The sequence below is a fragment of the Leptidea sinapis genome, chromosome 26, assembly GCF_905404315.1.
Source record: "Leptidea sinapis chromosome 26, ilLepSina1.1, whole genome shotgun sequence".
In the NCBI taxonomy this organism is placed as follows: Eukaryota; Metazoa; Arthropoda; class Insecta; order Lepidoptera; family Pieridae; genus Leptidea; species Leptidea sinapis.
In genome coordinates, this window is record NC_066290.1 from 6,291,850 (window position 1) to 6,315,632 (window position 23,783).

At 36.1% G+C, this 23,783-nt stretch overlaps 1 protein-coding gene across 2 annotated transcripts; it reads left to right on the plus strand.

Annotated features, from left to right (window-relative positions):
- On the plus strand, window positions 1-23,540 carry LOC126972532 (exocyst complex component 5). 2 transcript variants are annotated; one of them, XM_050819360.1, is made up of 14 exons: window positions 1-17; window positions 451-582; window positions 1,234-1,341; window positions 2,491-2,688; window positions 3,584-3,832; window positions 5,299-5,516; window positions 9,532-9,759; window positions 12,780-12,939; window positions 14,097-14,240; window positions 17,999-18,087; window positions 18,820-19,009; window positions 20,240-20,396; window positions 22,159-22,331; window positions 22,788-23,540. In XM_050819360.1, exons 2-14 carry the CDS (start codon window positions 484-486, stop codon window positions 22,881-22,883), a joined length of 2,109 nt encoding a protein of 702 aa, XP_050675317.1. In that variant the 5' UTR covers window positions 1-17; window positions 451-483; the 3' UTR covers window positions 22,884-23,540. The 2 variants fall into 2 exon arrangements, with proteins under 2 accessions (XP_050675317.1, XP_050675316.1); XM_050819359.1 differs by lacking the exon at window positions 1-17 and adding an exon at window positions 26-374.
- Window positions 23,541-23,783: the final 243 nt, after the last annotated feature.

Sequence of the window (23,783 nt, forward strand, 5' to 3'; positions counted from 1 at the left end):
TGTAGACTTCACTCTAGGTAAACATTACGTTGATTTCGTAATATAAATTATAAACTTGTTTTCAGTTTTCACCTATATAATTTCATATCATAAAAAACCTAGAAGCTGAAAACTATACTGCAATATTGTTTGTACTTTGTTATTATTATAATGTTTGTATGTTCAATGATCCTTAGTCCTTACTAACTATAAAATATACTATAAAGTATAAAGGAGGCGATACCATTACAAAATACAAACTAAAGTTACTTTTTATTTTAATTGATTTTTTTTTGCCAAGCTTTGTATTACTGTGAGTAATAACTTATCTTGTTGTAAAATTCAGTCACTAAACTTGAAAAATGATGAACCAATATTTAAAAGAATTAGAGGCCGTAAGTATTTAGTGTAAAAAAAAATATTTTTTTTAAGTACATGCATTAAATAAAAAAATATAAAATAATTTTTCAGGATCCATTTGACCCAGATGAGTTTGTAGAAAGGATGGTTCGTCGGAGTATGCAAGAATCTCGATTGAAGGATGATCAATTTGATCCAGAAATGATTCACGATATCTTCACACAGGCCATTCAAGATTTAAAGGTGACCCAAACTCATATAATATTTATTCAGAAAAGGAATAGGTAGTTGTTTAGGTTCCTTAATTGTAGAAAAGAACAAATAAGCAATTAGTCATGTTGTGATGAGTGTTTCAAAATTTTTACACTGGAGAAGCAATAAGAGGGTTGATAAAGGTTTAGGGGGACTGCAAATTGTTTGAAGGTGTCTTGGTCAGCTCACCCTCTAGTTGTGTGCTCAATGCTATCATTTAAACACAAATACTTTTTTTTTACTCTTGACTTTTTTTTTAATGTGGACAACTAGCTGCCACTTGTGCCAGTTGGTTTCTTCTCAAAATATGATTAGACTAGTTTTTGAGTGAAGCTGATCTGCCACATAGTTAAATTATCCTTTTGGGCTTCAACCTCTTTGGTCTTGCATTCTCTGCCATTTTTCCAGTCACAATGAGCTTCTTATGATTGTCTGCTGGTTTCTGTATGATATGCCCCATGTACTGTTATACACCCCTCATATAAATGGAATATCCATAGTTTATGTTATGCATAGCATCCCCAAAACACATTCTCAGTCTTTGAAGGGTGTTTAGATTTTGGCTTATTATACTAAGAAAATATGGATACATACCAGTTAAATTTAAACAGCTGTATCATAATTTTTTTACTATGTTTTTAGGTATTGCAAGAAAGACAGGAAAGGAAGTGTAAAAAGTTGGAACAGGCTATGCAAGACGAAGAAAAAACATATGCAGCGAAACTATCTGAGATTCTTGAACAGCACTCTGTTAGTATCTGAGCTATTCAGAATATGATATATCTATCACAGTAACACATGCCTGTTGTGCAACGTCGAAAACCATAATTTAGACAGAACACACTGTAAAATAATAATGTCAAAGCAACTAGTTAATTTTAACAAAACCAAGTGGCAGTTTAAGTGACATTTCAACGTGGGGTAAACCCATTTAAATTGTTTCTTAAACTTATATTTGGGGTTGTTCTTCTGGTTAATATCAGCAGCCAAACTTTAACACAGGACTTTGTCAAAATACAAAATTGCTACAGTATCACATTTATGTCTAGCGTTCCACAACTATTTTACATGAATGTGTTTGAATCACACTGTAACAAATGCAAATTTTCAAACTTAAAAGAGTAATAGACCTTCAAGGTTCCACTTTAAATGGAAGCCAGAAACAACTCTTGACAGCTGGTGTTGCGGATGTCAATGACTGCTGGTTTTCACTTGCCATGTGTCACTAACATATTTTGCCTCAAAAATCATGCCAACCATACATTAAAGTGTTTTAATTGTTTTTTTTTTCATTAAATGTAAAATTTTATGAAGAGATGATTTCTGAGCATTCCATGAATTTACCGTTGGACTGAGAAAGCAACTCTTAATATTGCTCAAATTTTTGATGTTGGTGTAGTTTTTTTTTTAATTTTGTAAGAATCTTAATAGCTTGTGCTACTAGCCAAAGTAAGAACCTGTTATCTTAGTGTGAGCTTTATATATTCCTGGAATTTACACACAACTCTCAACATTCTCAGGCGGTTTAACCTTGTAGAGTGATGTGTACACAGGCCAGGGTGTCTCAAAAACCACTGCCTAACAGACATCCGGAAGTAGAACCTCCCTACAACATATTTTTTAAAATATTTTTTTTCCTGATTCTTCTCCTTCCTCACAGAGCTGATTAATTTATTAATTATTGCAATATGTGCATGTTTCTTATACAAAAATCAATTTTTGTCAAATCTGATACAAAAAAGTCATCAATTTTAAGTACTACATAACTCTTTGGAGGATGACTAAAAGACATCCTATATTAGCAATATTGAAGAGATGATATGTATAGTATTTTCTGAAAAAGAAAAATAGTAATACTGAATGAAAAAAAAACTTAATAAAAGTCAAGTCTTGTTCCAGCATTGTGTCACTGTGTTCAGTTCATTGGATGAGAGAATGTCAAGATGTGGTGGTAGAGCTCTGGATGTTGGTGAAAAGTTAGGAGCTGCTCGGGCTCCAAGAGCTAGAGCAGCTGCAGCAAGGGATCTGTTGTCACATCTTGCGAATTTCCTGAACCCTGGACCCGTGCTTAATGATCTGTTTAGTGATCCTAATAAGGTATGTCACATTATACAAATATTTACTTTTAAAATTTGTGAAAATCTCATTTGAAAACACTGCAGATGTGTGAAAAGCCAAGATATTACTAGATAATGTGTATAATAATAATTTTACTTGTTAGACCAATGTGGTGGGGATGAAAGTTGTTCTTACTGCCTTGAGTATCATATGTGTCATAGACTATGTACAACAGTAGGTACATTAAAGGTGCCAAAGGTACAATTTTACGTAGGTACGAATTATTGCGTGATTTTGGCACTCTGAGTATTTAGACCTCATTAGCCATCCGTCTCTTGTAGGCATTGTAAAAGCTCCCCCCTGCCACACCTTGCTTCGGTAACCATAATGTTTACGCGAAGTGCTATCATTTATTAGTACTGTGCCGCAAGCATTGCAAGCAAACCGATTGGAAATATTTCCATTATTTAGGATCAGCTAAACTAGCTGTTGCAGAAGTAATCTTCTTTTGTATGCCCAGAGAGGGCCCCCCTTATATTTAGCATATTGTTTTGTCAAAACTATCACACTGAGCCATGTTTTATAAGACATTTTTTTTCTTATTTCGTGAATGATATTTAAAAAACGTTTAATTTTCTTTTTGTCTTGATTTTTAGAAGTTTATTTTGTTATCCTTTATAAGTAAATTGGTTCAAGCATTCTTGTGACGAAATGTTTTTCAAAACTTTTGGAGCAATAAGGTTACTACTATATAAATACTATAAATTTCATTACTTACAATAAAATCTATTCACTAAACAGCCTGGGGGTGATCACTCCACTCCCACACAGGGTATAGTATCACTTACAAAATCATTATATCTTGAACATTCTTGATAGAACTGCACTTAGAATCTCTATTGAATGTTTTCATTTAAAAATGCTTAATTTTTAGCTTAACGAAGCTGCAGATGTAATACAAAAACTACACACAATAGCCCAAGAACTTCCTTCTGATCAATTTGAAGTGGCAAAGAAGAAAATTGATGCAAAATATGATGCAATTGAGCGTGATTTAATTGAAGAGTTCGTGAAGGCGCAGAACCAAAACAATATAACAAAAATGAAAGACATTGCTAACATTATGACAAACTTTAAAGGGTATTCACAATGTGTTGATGCATATATTGAGACTAGTCAAATGGTTAGTTTATTTTTTGTTCTAAAATCATAACCTCCAACATGTCACTGTATCTGGAAAAATTCGTTAGTAATGTTTCTAGAGATAATTACAGTAAAAAACTATTATTAGAACTGTACTGTGTATAAATAACTCTCATTACTGTAATATGAAATAATATAATATAAATAGGTGCTTAATATAAAAAATACATTCAAATAGCTTAATAGGAATACACATTGATTGCAGTGCGTCTTAGATAATTTATACGTCTAATAGACTGAGACGGCTGTGAACACTAATATGTTGTTTTGCCTAACAAATCGCTAGTGTAAGACGTAATGTCTTGACTTGCCTATTGGCAAAACACTATCTAGACGTATATCTAAGCATTGCGTATATATAGGTATTAGGAGTCTGTAGGGGTTTATATACTCATGGAACATTGTATGCATAGTCAGTCACCCGCAAGTGACTGTGACCGTGCCGAACGGTTATATGTAAAACACCTATTAAATAAAGAGTTCATTTAGTTCCGCGTCAATGATTATCTCATCTCTCAATACGACAATCTTAAAAGTCTACTGTTAAGTACGTAGGTTTACTAAAAGTTTTGCGTAACTTAAAAAAACAACATGTTATAACCAAGATATTATGAGCCCGCTTCTGCTCCGCTGTCAGTTCATGAGGGATTCAACGACAACAAAGTTACCAAACTTTCAATTCTTCATGTAAAATTTTCTGAATTTGGCTCATACAATCCCCAATAATAGTCCTTGAAATGTCTCATAGGTAATCCGCGGTCTTCTCTACCAAAAGCATTTTGAAGACGAGCGGCACAGTCTTGCGGAGAGAGAGAACTTTAAAAATCATAAAAAATCATCGCTCTAAAATCTTTTCGACTTAATTCCATTTCGTTGCGTACGTAGAACTTTGATGTGTGATAACAAACAACTGACAAATGATTTCCCGGCAATTGTTTTTTTTTATTACTAAGAAGGTTGCAACGTTTCAAAAAATATAACATTCGAAATTCATATAGTTCCGATTAGCTAGAAGTGCAAAACTTTTAGTGTGCCCCCAAGAAGCTTTTTTTTTATGGAATAGGAGGACAAACGAGCGTACGGGTCACCTGTTGTTAAGTGATCACCGCCGCCCACAATCTCTTGCAACACCAGAGGAATCACAATTAGTGAAGGAAGTGAAGTGAAGCTAGTGAATTTACTACTTACAAATGAGATCTTAATATCTCAAGGTGACTAGCGCAATTGTAGAGCCGTTAAGATTGTTATTGGGTTTTTCAAGAATCCTGAGTGGCACTGCATTGTAATGGGCAGGGCGTATTGTACCATTAGCCGAACGTCCTGCTCGTCTCATACCTTATTGTCATAAAAAAGTGGCTAGTAACACAAACCTTACATACAAATTGGAAGTGAAAAAATTAAAATTTATTGTAATTGCAATAATTTGATTTTTTGTGTGTGTTTCAGAATACTCTAATGGGTAAAGATATATTCTCATCGGTATTATCAATCTGCAGAAAGAATAACACTATAATAAGCAATGTATTCCCGAATCCTGATCAAGTCATGAGCAAGTTTGTGTTGAATATATTCCATTTGAAACTGCAGAAGTATATTCAAACGAAGCTTGCTGACAAGAATGACATTGAAAAGTATTTGAGGAACTTGTATGATATGTACACAAGGTAAATTTTATTTGATTTATTAATTACATATTAGCTTGTATCTGTGACTGCACACTGTGCGCTGAGATTCTTGCGCCCGTTCTTCTCAGGTCTGAGGCAGTCTATTTTGAATATTTGAATTTGAATTCAATTGTCTGAAAACATAATATGTAATGAAATGTACCTTAGGTATCTTTAAGAAAAGAGCATATCAGATCAAAACATTTATTAATAACATCATTGTTACAAGTCAAAGGAAAAATAAGTCAATTAAAAAATATCATTATCATATTTTTAGATAGGTAGGGTAGTACCTAACTCACTATAATATATTATATAGTAAAATAAGTATACTTACTAAGTGTTACTTAGGTCATATAACTGGCATCTTTTAAAAGTTCTCCACTGAGTTAAACATATGTCCGAGAAGTTATGTCTTACTCGCATACTCCTACCTTAAAGGACGGCTACACATCTAATGACCCCTTGTTTTGTGGATATCCATGGGTGTATGTAAATTGTAGGCATCGTTTGTTGTCCGCGTCTGTTGCCTCTTTTTATATATGTTTACTATTAACGTTACCTAACCCGTCAGATGTTCTGTTGATAATAAAAAAAATTGTATTAAGTTGTCAAAAATATTTTGTGAAATGTAAACCAATGAAAGCAGCATATTATCTTTATTAATTTTATCTATATGAATAATTCAAATGATAGATATTTAATTTTGGGCGACTTCAACATAAGTAATGCTAGGTGGGATAAGACTCTAAATCATGTATTCAGTGCTGCATTGTCAATAGTAAATCCGTCTAGTGGAAATCTAGAATATAACTTAAACTCTTTTCTTTGTTTCGCTGGATTATATCAATTTAACGGCATCCTAAATAATAATAGTAGACTTCTAGACTTAGTAATAACAAATTTTCTTTGCTGTTTCACGTTGTTCTGAACCACTGATAAGCGAGGATGCACAGCATCACCCGGCATTAGTAATACGTAGCGCATTGGATCAGGAAACATCTTGTCTCCCTCCCGCACCGCGGCTAGTGCGCCGTTTTCACCATGCAGACTATGACGCGATTAATAATGCTCTTTCTAAAATTGACTGGTACACTGAATTAAACTCTGACAATGTCGCAGTATCAATTGATAATTTTTATAACATTATTAACACTATAATAGATCAATACGTTTCCCTGAAACAACTTAAGCAATCACATAAATACCCATCCTGGTACTCTAAACGACTTATTAAAATAATAAAAAATAAATTAAAGGCTCATAGAAAATGTAAAATTTATGGTCGAGAATCTGATTGCCAACTTTTCTCAGAGCTTCGGGACATTCAGAAGAAACACAAATTTCATGTTGCAATCAATTTTTGGATAGAGCAAAGAATAACATAGGCATAAATTCAAAATTCTTCTGGTCTTTTATAAAAAACAAAATCAATGGCACCCAGTTTCCTGAGACAGTTTATCTGGACAATCAAACAGCTACAGAAGGAACTCATATTGCTGAGCTCTTCAATAATTACTTTTTATCTGTCTTTGAATCACATAATAACACTCTGTACCTACACTCAGATACTGAAAGTTCTCATTTAGTTGACATTTGCTCTGTAAAGTGTACCTCCCCTTTAGTAAAAAAATATAAACGTATCTAAAGGAACCGGTCCAGATGGTATTCATCCTATATTTTTGCGTAACTGCTACATGAATTTGGCGCCACCCTTATCCATACTTTTTAATTTATCTTTAAAACAAGGCCTTATGCCAGATTACTGGAAAATGTGTTATGTTACTCCAATTCTTAAAAGCGGTGATAACACGATATAAAAAACTATAGACCTATATCAAAACTTTCCACTATTCCTAAATTATTTGAGAAAATAGTCTATGATACTATTTACCCAGCTGTAAGTAATATTTTATCAATAAACCAACACGGTTTTCTTAACAAAAGATCCACTGAGACCAATCTTTGTGAATTAGTGGATATAGTAATTAGGGCTATGGATGAAGGACATCAGGTTGATGCCATTTATACTGATTACTCAAAAGCTTTTGATAAAATATCTCATTTTATATTAATTAAGAAATTAGCTGGCATCGGTATCCATGGCAACCTTCTAAGATGGCTAGAAAGTTACCTTACACATAGAACCCAAGCAGTTACGATTAAAGGCTATACTTCCAACTTTGTCCCCATTACTTCTGGCGTTCCCCAAGGATCTCATCTTGGCCCTTTATTATTTAATATTTTCATCAACGATATAGACAATATATTTCGGAATACAAGCTCTCTTCTATACGCTGATGATAATAAAATATTTACAAAAATTAAGAATTCAGATGATAGCATCCTCCTCCATACTGACTTCAATAAGCTTGGTAATTACTGCGTAAAAAATGGTCTCACTATAAATATTGAAAAATGTTGTGCCATAAGTTTTTCAAGAGAATCCAATCCAATACTGTATAATTATCAGATATATGTCACAAAATTAAAAAGAGTTCAAGTGGTTAGAGATTTGGGGGTAATCCTGGATAGTGAACTCACATTTAGAACCCACTATGATCGTATAATTTATAAATCATATAAAATGCTTGGTTTCATTTTTTGGCAGGGAAGTGAGTTTAAAAAATTGCATACATATTTAATTTTATACAACGCTTTTGTCAGGTCACATCTTAAGTATGCGTCAGTTGTTTGGAACCCCTGCTATAATATTCATATAAACTGCTTGGAACGTATTCAAAATAAATTCATTAAGCCTGTAGAATTCCGACAACATTTACATTCCACGTTTAATTTTCACTCCAACGATTTAAGTTCTTTGAAAGACCGTCGAACCCATAGAGACATAATATTTTTATATAAATTATTACATAATATAGCTGATTCTCCATATCTATTAAGTAAAATAGGATACACTGCAGAAGGCCTACATCCCGATGTATTAGATGTTGCCTATGCGAGAACAGTACATGGAAAGAACAGGTTTATAATTCGGGCATGTAACTGTTATAATAGAGCATACAGTCATATTGACATGTTTCATGAAAAGTTAAATGTTTTCAGACAATTGGTTTGTGATAATTTAAATAATTACTGATTTTTTTTTTAACCCCATTCTTACATTTTTTTTATGAATACTTATCTCATTTGTAACTAATTCATTATAGTATTGTATAATAGGCGTGTATAGAATTGTGTAACTTATATAGCTTGTAATTAGTTGTTAATTTGTATTACTTTTGTTTTGTGGTTTTATCTTACCGTTGCTTACCTTTTAACTAAAAGTGTCGTATAAATTGTTGGAAACTTCACTAGTGAAAGTGTAAGTTTTAAGATTTGTTAATATTTAAGTATCATAATACTGTTTGTTTCCTATTCATGAATAAAACGAATAAAACAAATTAATTTGGGCAGTGAATTTAAAGTCGGCAAAGTAGGAGTGTAGTATTAAATAGAAAAATTCCGACAGGGCAGCAAATCTTCGTTGAAATACTGAAGCTGTACGCCTAAAGGTCCTAATTATTTTGTCTTCAGGTGTCAAATAATTCAAGTCAGATATAACAAATACTTCTAATTTGTGGATTTAGTTGCTATAAAAATTATTCATCTAAGCACTTATTACAAAAAAACTAAATCAATTTCAAGGTTTGGCTATATCACTGTACTTTGCCTGTTTCATATTGAAGGATGAAAAACTATTGTTATAGTTACAAATTCCAATTATAAAAAATTTAGTTTCCGGTTTTAGACAGATAGTTGAGTACTATAAATTTTAATTAAAAAAAAAAACTATAAATTTTTATTTTGAAAAATTGAAATATTTTTTTATTACTATGTAGAAGTTCCGTCATTGTATCAACAATTATTTAGTTGTTCCCAGTTTCTCTGTTACGACAACGTCACAGCAGAACAGTCAAACCGTGCATCAAAAATGTATCCCATAGAAAGTTCATACAAAAATAAAATTTGTACAAAAAATAATTAAGTGTTTAAAATTTACTTGCATTTCTAGCACTCAACGAGTTTGTGATGAATTAGTGGCAGCTAACTTAGTGTCTGCGGACGGAAACAGTGCAACGGGTGAACTTCGGAGAGAAGCACTTATCAACGGAGCAATGGCGGGAACAGCTGATGGTTATGCTGCCTTGGAAGTGCGCAGGCTGAAGACTGTCCTGTCTAATTCATTGAACGCATATTATAACGAGAAACAGCATGTTAAGAAACAGATTCAGGGTGGGGGGTAAGTGATCTTATGACACTTTCTGTGTCAATACTGTAAATAAGTTTATCTACACCCATGCTTTAAATCCTCTATTAAAGATTCTGAAACAGTTAGCTTATTGCCAACATTAAAACACCCAATGTTCTAATAACCATTACGTCATCCAAACGAGTGTTGTAATGTTGTACTGAATTTCATATCAACACTCCTATGTCTTTTTTTCGATCCCCTCATGCGCAAAGAGTTTCAACAGACAGCCACATTCTTTTTGCTCGATGCGTGGTATCTGTATGAATTTCAAAAAAAGAATATTTTCGTTTACGCGCGTTCCACACTACCAGAACGTCGCGCGCCAAAAAAAGTAGGTTATTCGAATCCCCGCCATTTTGCTTCCATATTTTTATTGTTTTGTTTACAAAAAATGAGCGATTCATTTTAAACGCTGCAAAAAGACATTATATTCGACTGAATTTTAATTATTGCACTATACAAAATGTAAATAACTACAAAAATAAATAATTGGTTAAATACTTAGTTTATATGTGTATAATCAGTAATGAATGATATTAGGTTACTACTAGGACTGGTGTTTTAGTGTTAGCAGTAAGCTAACTGTTTCAGAATCTTTAAGAGGATTCATATTCTGGGTGTAGATAAAGTCTCGTATGCAACTGTTGATAATTAGGTATTAAAACACTCATGTGATACTATTATCATCCACTCATGTGATAATTTTAAGTAACTATTAGCTTATTAATGTTTTACTTGAAGCCTCATATAGCATTATATAACATTTATATGATATGGATGTTAATTTCTGAGTCATGGATGTTTACATTTATTTATGTATGTATAAGTAATTATAGTGCATTACTTAAATATATCATTGGGGTTAGTTTGGGCAAGATAATATGTGTAAAAGTGTGTCAATACATATAAGTTATATGCTATTCCTAATAAGGTGAGAGAGAGCTGACTAAAAAAAAATATGAATAACTGTTTCTAATGTGTTTTTAAATTAATTGCGTTTCGACAGAAAACGATTCTGGTCATCAAAAACACACAAAATGTAAAAAGTTTGTGATAGCTTATATAAAAAAAATTGGATTTGAATTTCTCTTTGCGCTCTAAAACACGATCCTTTGGCATTGTCTTTGAATGCTCGCTTATGGTACTTGATGAGCATGCATTATGATTATGCCTTCTGTTGGCGATTTGAAGTGAGGCAACTGCCCATAGATATCCGCAAAACCAGATGTTGAAAAAGAGATGCGTTGCCGGCCTTTAAGATTTAAGATTTAATGGGTTTCCACCTTCGCACGACACGCCACAAGTTAGGATATCATCCTCACCATCTGGATGTGTGGCGGTCCTCCACAGTGCGGTTTTCAAGGAGCTTTCTTCCACGTACCACAAAGCTGTGGAATGAACTTCCTTGTGCGGTGTTTCCGTGACGATACGACATGGGTACCTTAAAAAAAAGCGCGAACACCTTCCTTAAAGGCCGGCAACGCTCTTGTGATTCCTCTGGTGTTGCAAGAGATTGTGGGCGGCGGTGATCACTTAACACCAGGTGACCCGTACGCTCGTTTGTCCTCCTATTCCATAAAAAAAATGGTAGTTTTTTCTATGCTTGAGTTGGGTCGTATCGGTTCGGGAAAACTGCAGCCGGTAGTTGATCTCACAACGCGTCTGTGCGAGGCAAGTAGTTTCTCGCACGCGTGGTTATGGAATGCCAGGCGTCAACATGATGCGGGCAGAATTTCACATTTAATGTGATATGAGCATGGTACATCCGATCGGAGATAACTTGATCGTCGATGATTCGAGCCGCTCTTCATTGTATGCAGTCATATGGAAGATGCTGATTACTGGAGAGCATCCGCCTAGAAGTGAGAGCAGTACTTTATGTAAAGCCAAATTTGCGCCTTGTATAGTTGTAGGCGGTGACTTGAAGTGAAGTCTCGCCCTACTGAGAACATTATGCGTTTTAGAGAGAGAGAGAATATGAAAAGGGTTGCACTTAGGGGTAGTTATGTATATTGGTATTATGGTAAAAGTATTTATTTACTTAAGATACTAAACTTATCTATGACACTTCCTAAATTAATATAATTAATGGTTCTACTGGTGAGTAAGCGGATCTCTACTATTAATTGGTTAAAATGGTTACTCGGACCAGTCCTGTAATGGTTATAGACAAATGCTTAATGGTAACTAGGACTGGATCGATCAATGGTTACTCGTGTACTGCATCTCTACCATGCATTGGTAATAAATAATAATGGTTAAAATGGTTACTCGGGCCGGTCCTGTAATGGTTAATGGTAACTAGGACCGGCCCGATCAATGGTCACCCGCGTACTGCCTTACTATAGGCAACACATGGTTTTATTACAATTAATTTTATCTACTAAGCAATATTTGTAATATAATGCTGTTCGATGATTTACTTCGAACAGAATATAAACAAAATAATAAGAAAGTTTTTTGGCTATGCTCTGCAGGTCGGACGGCTGACGTCATCCACTTACGGCCGTTATCAATAACGTATCTTTAGTTACGGACACATTGCTGTCACCATTTAATGACAAGATCTTATCTATCCATAGTTATGTCCAACATAGTTATAGTCCAATACTTTATGTCGATAGGAAATGTAAGTAAGATTAAAAGGTAGAATTGTCTACCTTCTAGTAAGTTAAACTAAGTATAGATAGGTTATTGAAAACGGCCGTTAATGAGTGAATTACTTTACAGATAAAAATGATAGCGGGCCTATGAATGGCGCCCAGTGTCACAAGGGCTTTACGCGCTGTAGGAAATATACAAAAAATGGAAAAAAATTAACATCAAGACTACTTGCTTGGTTATATTAAAATAATAACTATTGTATTTCTAGGCATGTAAGTTTCAAGTGATTTGACATACTTGTGGTATTCTCCGCATTAACAAATAATTTTGTATCTGTGTGCTTCACAAATGTCAAGGGATAACTGACAGTTGCGCTACTTTATGGATATTTTCGTTCTTTCCAGTTTTCAAGAGCTCCGGCGCGATTTACAAGCGGTGATAGGGACAAGGGCCAATATAAACATCGCACAGATTGAGAACTACGGTGGGGAAACCTTCCTGAGCGAACAGCTGGTGCAGAAGATGTTGAATGATGCCAAAGCTTCCTTTTTGCGGTGTAAGACTGTAAGTACGCGTACTTTATTGATGCAAGTGCCTTTGTATGTCAGGCCCGTCGATTAAACTTTGTAACGCGTCGGATTCGCCGCAGTCTACGGTCTTCAAGGTCACTGATCTCTTGAGTACTCTTGAGTATCACTACGTACCGGAAGACGCAGTCTTGGTACACAAGGTGGACCGACGATCTGGTCTAGATCGCCGGAATATGTTGTTTGAGGGCGATCTTTGGGGGAGGCCTTTGTCTAAGAGTGAAAGTCTTCCGGTGCCTTATGAGATTAGAAGTTACCTCTCCTTCATGCGCACGTGGTTTCTTGTATGGCGGCAGCCCATACCGGGGAGCCTATATCTTCTTAAATCCTCTAACTCTCCAATTAAAGTCCTCACGCGAACACAGATTCATTTCGAAATCTTCAAGTTTTCATCAAAAATAAATTTTCTAATAATGGAGCGGCGCGTATAAAATAAATAAATATATTTAATAAAAATTCTTAGTTTATTCGTATTTCCGTCTTTTGCATAGCATTGCTGCAAGCAAGTTGCAAACCGTACGTAATATTTTAAAGTATGTATATATAACCACTGGAAAGTAGCATTAAGCACTTATATTACCTCAGTCTCATTCAGTCTCGTGCCAGAGTTTGGCGAGACAACACGTTCTGAAGATGCCTAGTGTAGAGGCGAATGTTGGCGGAATTAACACTAAAGAAAAGTCAAATCATTTGTATAATTTTGGATTTCCGCAAAGTAACGCCTACTTCAATAAATTTACTTATATTACCTTCTTATTTAGATTTCTTAGGCCCGTTCAAATACCCGTCAAACTGTATAGTAATCTTTGTCATAACCAACATTATTACACACAATTAAAATTTTATGAACGGTGCGGGACTCAAACCCACGACCTCTGGCGTTCATCGTCTTCTCAGTAGATCCTGTAGATGAAGCCACAACCTGAGAGTTGAACAAAGCATACAAGATTTTATGACGATACGTCACTCGAACGGTTAGCTCAGTTGGCAGAGCACTCGCACGGAACGCCAGAGGTCGTGGGTTCGAGTCTCGCATCGTTTATACAAAATTTTTGTTTTCAAATTTTCTTTGTGAATTTATCCTAGAAGTCAGGGATATCACTTTAAAACATAACTAATTGCATTATTACACAGCTGTGCACGCCTAACGATGTATCTAGTACGGCTGTTGCGCTATTGGAGACACTGATCCAATATCTGGTGATGGAACACGTGGACTACGCGTTGGACTTGGGTCTCCAGTCAATCCCTATAGGCGAGGGGAAGACACCGCCTCAGGTAATTAAAACTTCCTTTTATATGTAGCAGTGAGGCTATTGTCTCCTATTTTACGCAGTACACGACGTCTCGTTACGCCGTACGCTGAGTCACAATGTTTACTATATAAATGTACTGTTGTGGTCTCTTTCACACGTCGACCACCGTGCGCCGCGTATCTAGTCATTTCGAACCATTGCAGCGTGAAAGTCGTCGCTCGCGTCAAACAAAATGATGAGGTTTGATAAAGGAAAAGACGAGTTGTTGTGACAAAAATCATAAAAACAATATTTATTAGCATCAATGTTGGGAAAAAATTAATCACGAAAACACTACCGCTCGCAAGTAGCCACTGAGCCCATCTGCGTCCCGCCAGACGTATTGACCGCCGACGCTGTGCGTTGCATCAAGACACGGAATTGAACGTTGACGCTAACCATCAAAAAATCAAAACGTTTATTGAACTCATAACAATGGCTTAAGTTCAGTCACACACTTTATTTCATAACAATAAATAAATTATATCAAACAAATAAAATCGCATAAAACAAATCACACTTAAGTAGAGCGTTTCAATTCCAGGCTGCTTTATCATTTAAATATCTTTATGTATATAATAATTCACAATAATTTATATTATAATAATTCACAGCATCATGACGTACGGTATCTTACTATGGGTCCATGTTGCTGACATTGATATAGTGTTTGCTCTGCAAAAGAGAGCTGTTCGTGCTATATATCAGCTTGGTTATAGACAGTCTCTGAAAGAAAGATTTAAAGAAATAAATACTATGACTGTTCATTGTCAGTACATTTATGAAAATTTAATATATGTTCACAAAAATCGTCACCTTTTTGCTCTTAATAGTGATTTTCTAGATTCTAGTAGGCTTCATAAGATACATAATAGCTTTAAGGGTAAATGTATACACTTCTATAATAAAGTCCCAGCCACTGTTCAGGCATTATCTATAAATAAATTTAAATGTTTTATAAAAAAATGGCTTTGTCGTAAATCCTATTACTCCACTGTTGAATATCTAAATGATCGGACAGCCTGGGACTAGATTCTGATTATTTTATAGCGATAGAAATGACTGTACAATATTGTATATTTTTATTGAAAAGAGCGCAAAAAAAGAATGCTGCGAGAGTTTCTTGCGCCGCTTCTTCTCTCTCAGAGCGCCATTTGTTTCCGAAGCGGTAGTAGTATCTAGTAGTTATTAGAAATGACATCAAAAAGGATTCTAAAGGAATCAATTTTGAGAAAATAAATGCCTTTTAATAATCTTGGATATTGTAATAACCCTTGCTGCATAGCCTAACAAACTACAGTAGGTATGGTGGCTCTTGTATCCACAATTAAACCACTTTATTTCGGTCACAATACAAGTAATAGAACAGTAGCATAGCTCAGTGGTCTCCTTGAAATTTATACTTACGTCTGGACGGCGCGTTAGGGTTTGACACATACAAAAACATTCAGGCGCGGACGAGAAGATAATTTAACTTGGACAGCGACCAGTCTCTTGGCGTACGGCGTGCCACTCAATAGTTTTGTCTTCCCAAGATTGCTTAGCGGCCGTATAGATTGTTTGTATGTGTGCGTGTGTCGATTCGGGCGCTCTTGTATGAAATTAAAATACCTACTGTTCTATTACTATATTTTTTTTCTTTTCTTTATGAAAATAAGGGCGAGACGAGCAGGACGTTCAGGTGATGGTAATTGATACGCCCAACCATGCATTGTAATGACAATGCTGTCTGACCTGACCGCTCGTCACCGTTTCAGACCGAAACACAGTCATGTTTACACATTACTGCTTCACGGCAGAAATAGGTGCCGTTGTGATACCTATAATCTAGCCGGCTTCCTGTGCAATGGAGCCTCCCACTGGTAAAATATTGTGATTGTGTCCACTTTGCGTGCAGTTTTGGCCAGTCACTCTTACCAGCCCAGCTCCTTCCAGAAGTTCAGAACACTAATGGGGTGTTCCCAGTTTTCTCGGAACCACGTCGTATTTACTAAAGTGTTTGCCCTTTTCCTGCACATTTCAGGATTACGTGAGTAACCGTTCTTTAGGTGGTACAGTATTTTTGCGCGCAGTTTCACACCACTAATATTTTAGCCTCAGATAGCATCGCCCTAGATCGGCTGTTCCGGATTGAAAGTTAGGGTGCCGATGAAAGAAACTTGAGATTTCATCTTTGGGCTCACCGTATCGATCACGCGCGCCACTTTCACTTTTTTTTGACACCTAAGTTTGACATCCAAAAGAAATGAATATTTTTTTTTTTGTATATTTTGTACTTTTCTCTATTTTTCTAAATACTATTCACAAAGCGAAACCCTAGCTAAATTTGATGTAAATCGTTGAATCTGCTTCTGATACATTGAAATTTTTTTTAAATGATGATATAAGAAGAGCTGTAGGTTCTGTCCGATCAAAACTAGACTTTTTTACTATGGCCGAATCCAAAACTGAATCTTTTTCGGACATGTTGAAAATTGATTGTTTCCTGAAATTTTGCCTAATTTTTACACCTCTTAACAGACAACTGAAATTTAAAAAGAAAAACAACAGTCAAAGTATTTGAAAAAATATATTTTTATTTCTTTCGATAATATAATATATAATATAATCCTATGGAGTAAACTAACCTTAACAAACATGTAGACAAGTCTTGGAACAACTATTTGTCAATAAATAAAGGAATGCAGTATTTTTTTGGGACCACCGAAGGCTCTGTAGTTCTTCTGTCGAAACCCAAACTGTCAAAGAGGATGTAAATACTACGTAATAAAAGGCGGGGACTGCCTGAGTAAAAATAAAAATTTAGTTTAGTATGAAACGTGCAGCCATTTTACATAAGTTTGAAATCGTAGTAAATATAGTATTGCGATTGGCGACGAAGTGTAATTCGGCTAAGTTTAAAAGCGAACAGTTGTTTAAAACGTAGTGGATTTTGGCTATCTCCTATTTTTACAAGATTATAGCCGTCATCTGTCAAAATGTTAATGACTGCACGTTTCATACAATCGAGTGAATCGCTTTTTTCTTAAAAAGTTTCGCTAGGCTGTAAACTGTTACTGACACCGAAAGTTCAGTCGTAGTATACATATCAGCTAAAACCGGAAGGAAACTTCGTACAAACGTTAGGTACAACGCACACCTTCATAAGCAGACAGGTGTCATGTCTAAGCGCGGCACGCGAAATGCTCGCGCTACGAACAGCACTGCGATGTCCGCTTAGTGCCCTTGTTGAGAGTTGCGTATGTGTGCGTGCCTCGTTTCGAACGTTTGTGCCTAGTTTATTTACTGCTTTAGGGTTTACCTATACTATGGTTTACCAGTGGGAGGCTACTTTGCACAGGATGACGGCTAGATTATGGGTACCACAACGGCGCTTATTTCTGCACCAGTGGGAGGCTCCTTTGCACAGGATGCCGGCTAGATTATGGGTACCACAACGGCGCCAATTTCTGCCGTGTGTAAACATTATTGTGTTTCGGTCTGATCGGCGCCGTAGCTAGTGAAATTACTGGGCAAATGAGACTTAACATCTTACGTCTCTAGGTGACGAGCGCAATTTTAATGCCGTTCAGATTTTTTGGGTTTTTCAAGAATCCTGTGCGGCACTGCATTGTAATGGGCAGGGCGTATCAATTACCGCCAGCTGCACGTCCTGCTCGTGTCGTCCCTTATTATCATAAAAAAAAATTGTCACTTATTGTTGGTATTTACCGCATTCTTAACTGTCGTTGTATTTTCCAGATTCACTTCTTTGATACTGTGAGTCAAGCGAACAAAATAATCAGATTGTTTGGTGAACACTTCCATGAGTCTGTACTGCCGTGCATAAGGTACTTATTTTGAAAGTACACCTCAAAAAGTTCCTTCTTGGACCATAAATTAAGAGAAAATATGCTAGCAGAAAAGTTGTATCAAAAACCGCATTTATAGTGATTTAGCGGACGGAAAAATGTTTGAAAATCCATTACTAACGTTTTCTTTACTTGTTTATTTTAATTGTATAATATTGATAAATTATATATAAAAATGAATTGCTGTTCGTTAGTCTCGCTAAAACTCGAGAACGGCTGGACCGATTTGGAAAATTCAGGTCTTGAATTATTTGTGGAAGTCCAGAGAAGGTTTAAAAGGTGAATAAATAGGAAAACGCTCGGAATTAAAAAAAAACAACAAATATGTTTTTCCTTTGATGTGTCCATACATAATTTCTATGAGAGAATTTATTGACGCACTGTTTGACAGTTCAGCTGTGAAACAATTTCATTACGACAGCAGGGTGCGTATTTTACGAAGTGATTCTTGATGTTATGATATATTATTGACAAATTCATAAAAAACATTATTTTATTTATTATATACAGGACAACGTCTGTCGGGTCAGCTAGTAGTCCTATATTTATTTAGGTTCCTAACGAGGTAGGCACTGCCTAATTGCCTATATGATATGCACGGCCTCGAAACTTAAGTGATAGCTACATATTACTAACAATAAGACGGAAACTTAACTCAAGCAACTCAAATAAAGCAAAAATAATAAAAGTAAAATTTATAAAATATTTCAGCTCAACAAGCAAACAGACAGAGTGTATAGAACGTAAGAACGCGTTGCTGGAACAGCTGGAGAACAAGCTGGACGCTGGGTTGGAGCGGGCCGTGTCTGCCGTAGTCGCCTGGGTCAAGATGTATCTGCAGACCGAACAGAAGAAGACTGACTTCCGCCCTGAAGGAGATATTGACACGCTGGCTTCAACCGTGAGTATTTGTTTTATGTGCAATTAAACTCAAATATATCTACTGAATATTGGATCTCATCAGAGGATTTTTTACGCGGTTGCGATATAGGTATAGTATCGGTTAAAAACTCTTAACAAACATAAATAAATTTTGACGTACAATAAACAATAGACTCAAAATCACGCTTAAGAATTGTCTGAAGCAAAACTCTGCGTACGTGTCTATTAGGCTTCGTTCAGTTGTGTTTCGACCGCGCTTTGAACACAACGCCACGCAATGACACAGTGTTCAGTGAAAAATAGTCCAAATTGCAATATTGAACCGCAATCCTTCGTTATTGGTTTGATATCTATTTTATTTTAATCCATTTCAATAACTGATGTATGGAATGCTTATGTTACCCCTTTTCGTGATGTCATCGAATATGAATTCTTAAAAAACTTAGATCTAGTGCTCTTAGCGTGAAGTTTCTTACGTGTAAGTCCTTAAATACTCTAAACCCAGTAGCTGATTCCACAATTCATCCAAGTCACAAGTCCATCTAAACATCCGCTAGTCGAATTTGACCGACACCTGAGCGGTGCTTCAGTCTCTCCAGAGGTGCCTGATTGATTATATTATCAATATATTGTATGGAAACGTCACCAGGTTACATCTCGAAGTCTATCCGACTGCAGACAAGTTGATATCATATCGCCGAAGCTGTTCACCGCTGCGAGATTTCTTTACAAAGCACCAACATCAATGGCAAATACATTACCTACCTTCGGTTCGCAGACGATATCGTAATAATGGCTGAGACCATGAAAGACTAAAGCCATATGCTCGATGGTCTCAATACAGCTTCCCAAAGATAAGGTCTCAAAATGAACATAGACAAGACGAAGATCATGTCTTATGCCCATGTCGCACCTACTCCCGGAACAGTTGGGCAACTGTACTCTTGAAATTGTTGATGAGTACCTACCTACCTTGGACAAAAAATCCACTTAGGCCGGTCCAATTTTGCGAAAGAGGTCACTCGTTGAATCCAAATCGGATGGGCAGAGTTTGGGAAGCTTCGTAAAATCTTCTCACCCAAATACCACAGTGTCTGAAGACGAAGGTTTTTATCCAGTGTGCCAGTAATGACACACAGAACGCAATTACTGGTCGCTAACTATGGGCTGAAGTTAAAATTTTAGATTTAAATTACTTTGCCATACAAGCAAAACACATTTTAATTATGTCACAAAATATTTTATCCAGGCATGCACTGCGGTGGTGTCTTATCTAAATTCCTTGATGGACAAGATTCACGCCAACTTGGAAGGAGACAACTTGAATTCTGTCACATTGGAGGTGGCGGTCCGACTGCATCGTGTCATTTACGAGCACCTGCAAAATTTCCAGTTCAATTCTGCTGGTAAGGTTTATTAAGTATTAACACAAGTTGAACAGTTTTCCTTTAATCGCTATATTATTTTTTTATGGAATAGGAGGACAAACGAGCGTACGGGTCACCTGGTGTTAAGTGTTCACCGCCGCCCACAATCTCTTGCAACACCAGAGGAATCACAAGAGCGTTGCCGGCCTTTAAGGAAGGTGTACGCGCTTTTTTTGAAGGTACCCATGTCGTATCGTCCCGGAAACACCGCACAAGGAAGCTCATTCCTCAGCTTTGTAGTACGTGGAAGAGAGCTCCTTGAAAACCGCACTGTGGAGGACCGCCACACATCCAGATTGTGGGGATGATATCCTAACTTGTGGCGTGTCGTGCGAAGGTGGAATACGGCGGCAGGAATCAGGTTAAACAGCTCTTTGGAACACTCCCCGTGATAAATGGGGGAGAAGACACACAATGAAGCGACGTCAGATAAATATAATACACAAATTATCGAAGGAATATTCTAGAATAGCCGAAAGAAAGATGAAGAAGGAAACGCTGAGCGACTTTGTTTTATATGCGCTGAATTATCAATCCACTCTGACTGGTGGCACCGGATGTCGGGCAACGTCTAGCAAAAATAAATGCAAAAAAAAAGATGCATTATATGAGTATATATTTGATACCCGAAAAATTAAATCGTTAGTTTCAAACTGAGTTATATGTTGTGTCTTACTTGGTTCAAGTCCCGCATCGTTCATAAATTTTGGTCACAAATTTAATTTGTATAATCCCAGAAGTGAGGCATATCAATTTTTTTTATGAAAAAATGACGAGCAGGACGTTCAACTGATGGTAATTGATACGCTCTGCCCATTACAATGCAGTGCCGCTCAGGATTCTTGAAAAACCCAAAAATTCTGAGCAGCACTACAATTGCGCTCGTCACCTTGAGACATAAGACCGAAACAGTAATGTTTACACATTACACATACACGCGGCAGAAATAGGCGCCGTTGTGGTACCCATAATCTAGCCGGCATCCTGTGCACGAGCCTCCCACTGGTAATTTATGTGATTTGAGTTTTATAGCTCATCAATTCACTAAGTTAAACTTTGTCTAACATTCTGTAACAAAACTTTCTGTAACATTTAAGCTGTACAGGGTCTGAAAAACTGGTAGCACCTCCATATGAACGATTGATAATCTCAAAAGTGAGGGATATTTTAAACATAACAAATTGTTTAAACCTACTTTCCACCCTTATCACAATAGTAGATTGTTAACCGAGGGTCGAAAGAATCAATTCCCGAGGTATTTAGACTACGGCTATAGTCCGAGTAGGAATTGATTTTTTTACCCGTGTTAAACACTCTACTTTTCATTTCGAATATGAGGAAAATAAAACTATTTGTTTATCTAAACTATTCATAGATAATATATAATAATATTAGTAGCACCTATTTAAAATTAATTGTCAAATTAGGACAATTTGTGTCGACTTTTTGAATTTTAAATATGGAACTCACCGCGTAATTGTTACGGCTTATTCCGCTCAAAGAAGTTTGCGCTAAGTTCACACTGGCGGTTAGAAGTCACATTGCCGCAGCATTTTTTTTTACATAAAGCTCTACACAGCAGTTCTATTTTTAAAGTTCATTCCGGCCCTTGGGTGGGAAGTAATTTCTATGAGATTTTCCCTCTCTACGGAGGGAAGCAGCATTTTCCACCCAATAATCAGATCAAAACAACATTACTTTCCGAGTATGAGTAATGAGAAGTAGTATTGTTTGTGGCCAGGTGCAATGATAGCGATATGCGACGTGAGGGAGTACCGGTCGGCTGCGTGCGGGCGAGGTGTGCGAGCGGTCCCCGAGCCCGCGCCCGCACTGTTCGACGCGCTGCACGCACTGTGCAACCTGCTACTCGTGAAGCCCGAGAACCTGCGGCAGGTGTGCGAGGGAGAGACACTGGTGAGAAACACTATATTTATCTACACCCATGCTTTAAATCCTCTATTAAAGATTCTGAAACAATTAGCTTATTACCAACATTAAAACACCCAATGTTCTAATAACCATTACATCATCCAAACGAGTGTTGTAATGTTGTACTGAATTTCATAACAACACTCCTTTTTTCATTCCCTTCATGCTCAAAGAGTTTTAACAGACAGCCACATTCTTATTGCTCGATGCCGTGGCATCTGTATGAAGTTCCACACCACCAGAACGTCGCGCGCCATTAAAAAAGTAGGTTATTCGAATCCCCGCCATTTTTCTTTGATAATTTTAGTTGCATAAATAACTATTGTTTCCGTATCCGACAGGTGAACAATTTTTTTTATAGACTACTAGATGACCCAACATACATTGTTCATAATAAATAAAAACTGTTAAATGTATAACAATATATTTATATTTCTGCAGGCGGAATTGGATCAATCGATACTCCAGAACTTCATTCAACTGCGGGTAGACTACAAAAGTCACAAACTGTCCAGTTTCCTCAAAGGATTTTCGTAACATCCGAATATAATTACCGCAATACTCTTGTCGCAGGGGAGAGAATTGCGGGCATTGACCTTAGCTATGACCGATTTTAGTATGCGCACACTTTGACCACTGTGCAAGCGAGACGGAAATATGCGAGTGAAAAGGACGTGTTGTAACGAAGGTCAGTGACCGAAAATCATTCTGCTCAGCGTAACAGTAGAAGGCTGTCTATAGACGGATAAGTGTGAAATTAAAGAAACTGGGTAAAATAATGTATATAATATGACAAACGTTTTATAATTAATAAGTTTTTATATCATCTTATGTAGATCATATTATTAATTGTAAAATTTGCATTTTCTGACAGTTTCTACAGTCTGAAAGGCCAAAAGCAAAAAAGTGGAAGAATTTGTCCTCACTGGATGGAATGTAGCAAAGGCTCTATTTTTGAGCTTTAGAGTTGAAAATACTTTTTTGTATAATGTTATTGAATGTACAGACGCTCCACTTTGATGATATTTTTTTTTTCAAATAAGTATATAAATTCTTTACTAGACCAGTTACTTTCTTTTCACCCTTTTCTTATCTTTATGGTACTTTAAGTATAGCATAATGTTAAGTTTATAGTAAGTACATTGTTACAATATAATATTTTAAATTTTATTTATTAAATCAATTTATAACAGATTGGTTGTTTAAATTATAAATGTAGCATTAACTACCTGCTAGTACATATCGTATCGGTTTCATTTTGTTTATAGTCGATTTTGTTAACAACTTTTAGATATTAGTGGTGTTATTAAAAAAAATTGTTTTGAAAAGTGGCGGCAATACAAATCTCTTTATTATTTTTCTTTAAAATTTCGCGACGAAATGCATGGCAAGATGGCAATCTGTCTCACCCACCAAGATCTCGGCCAGAAATAATCA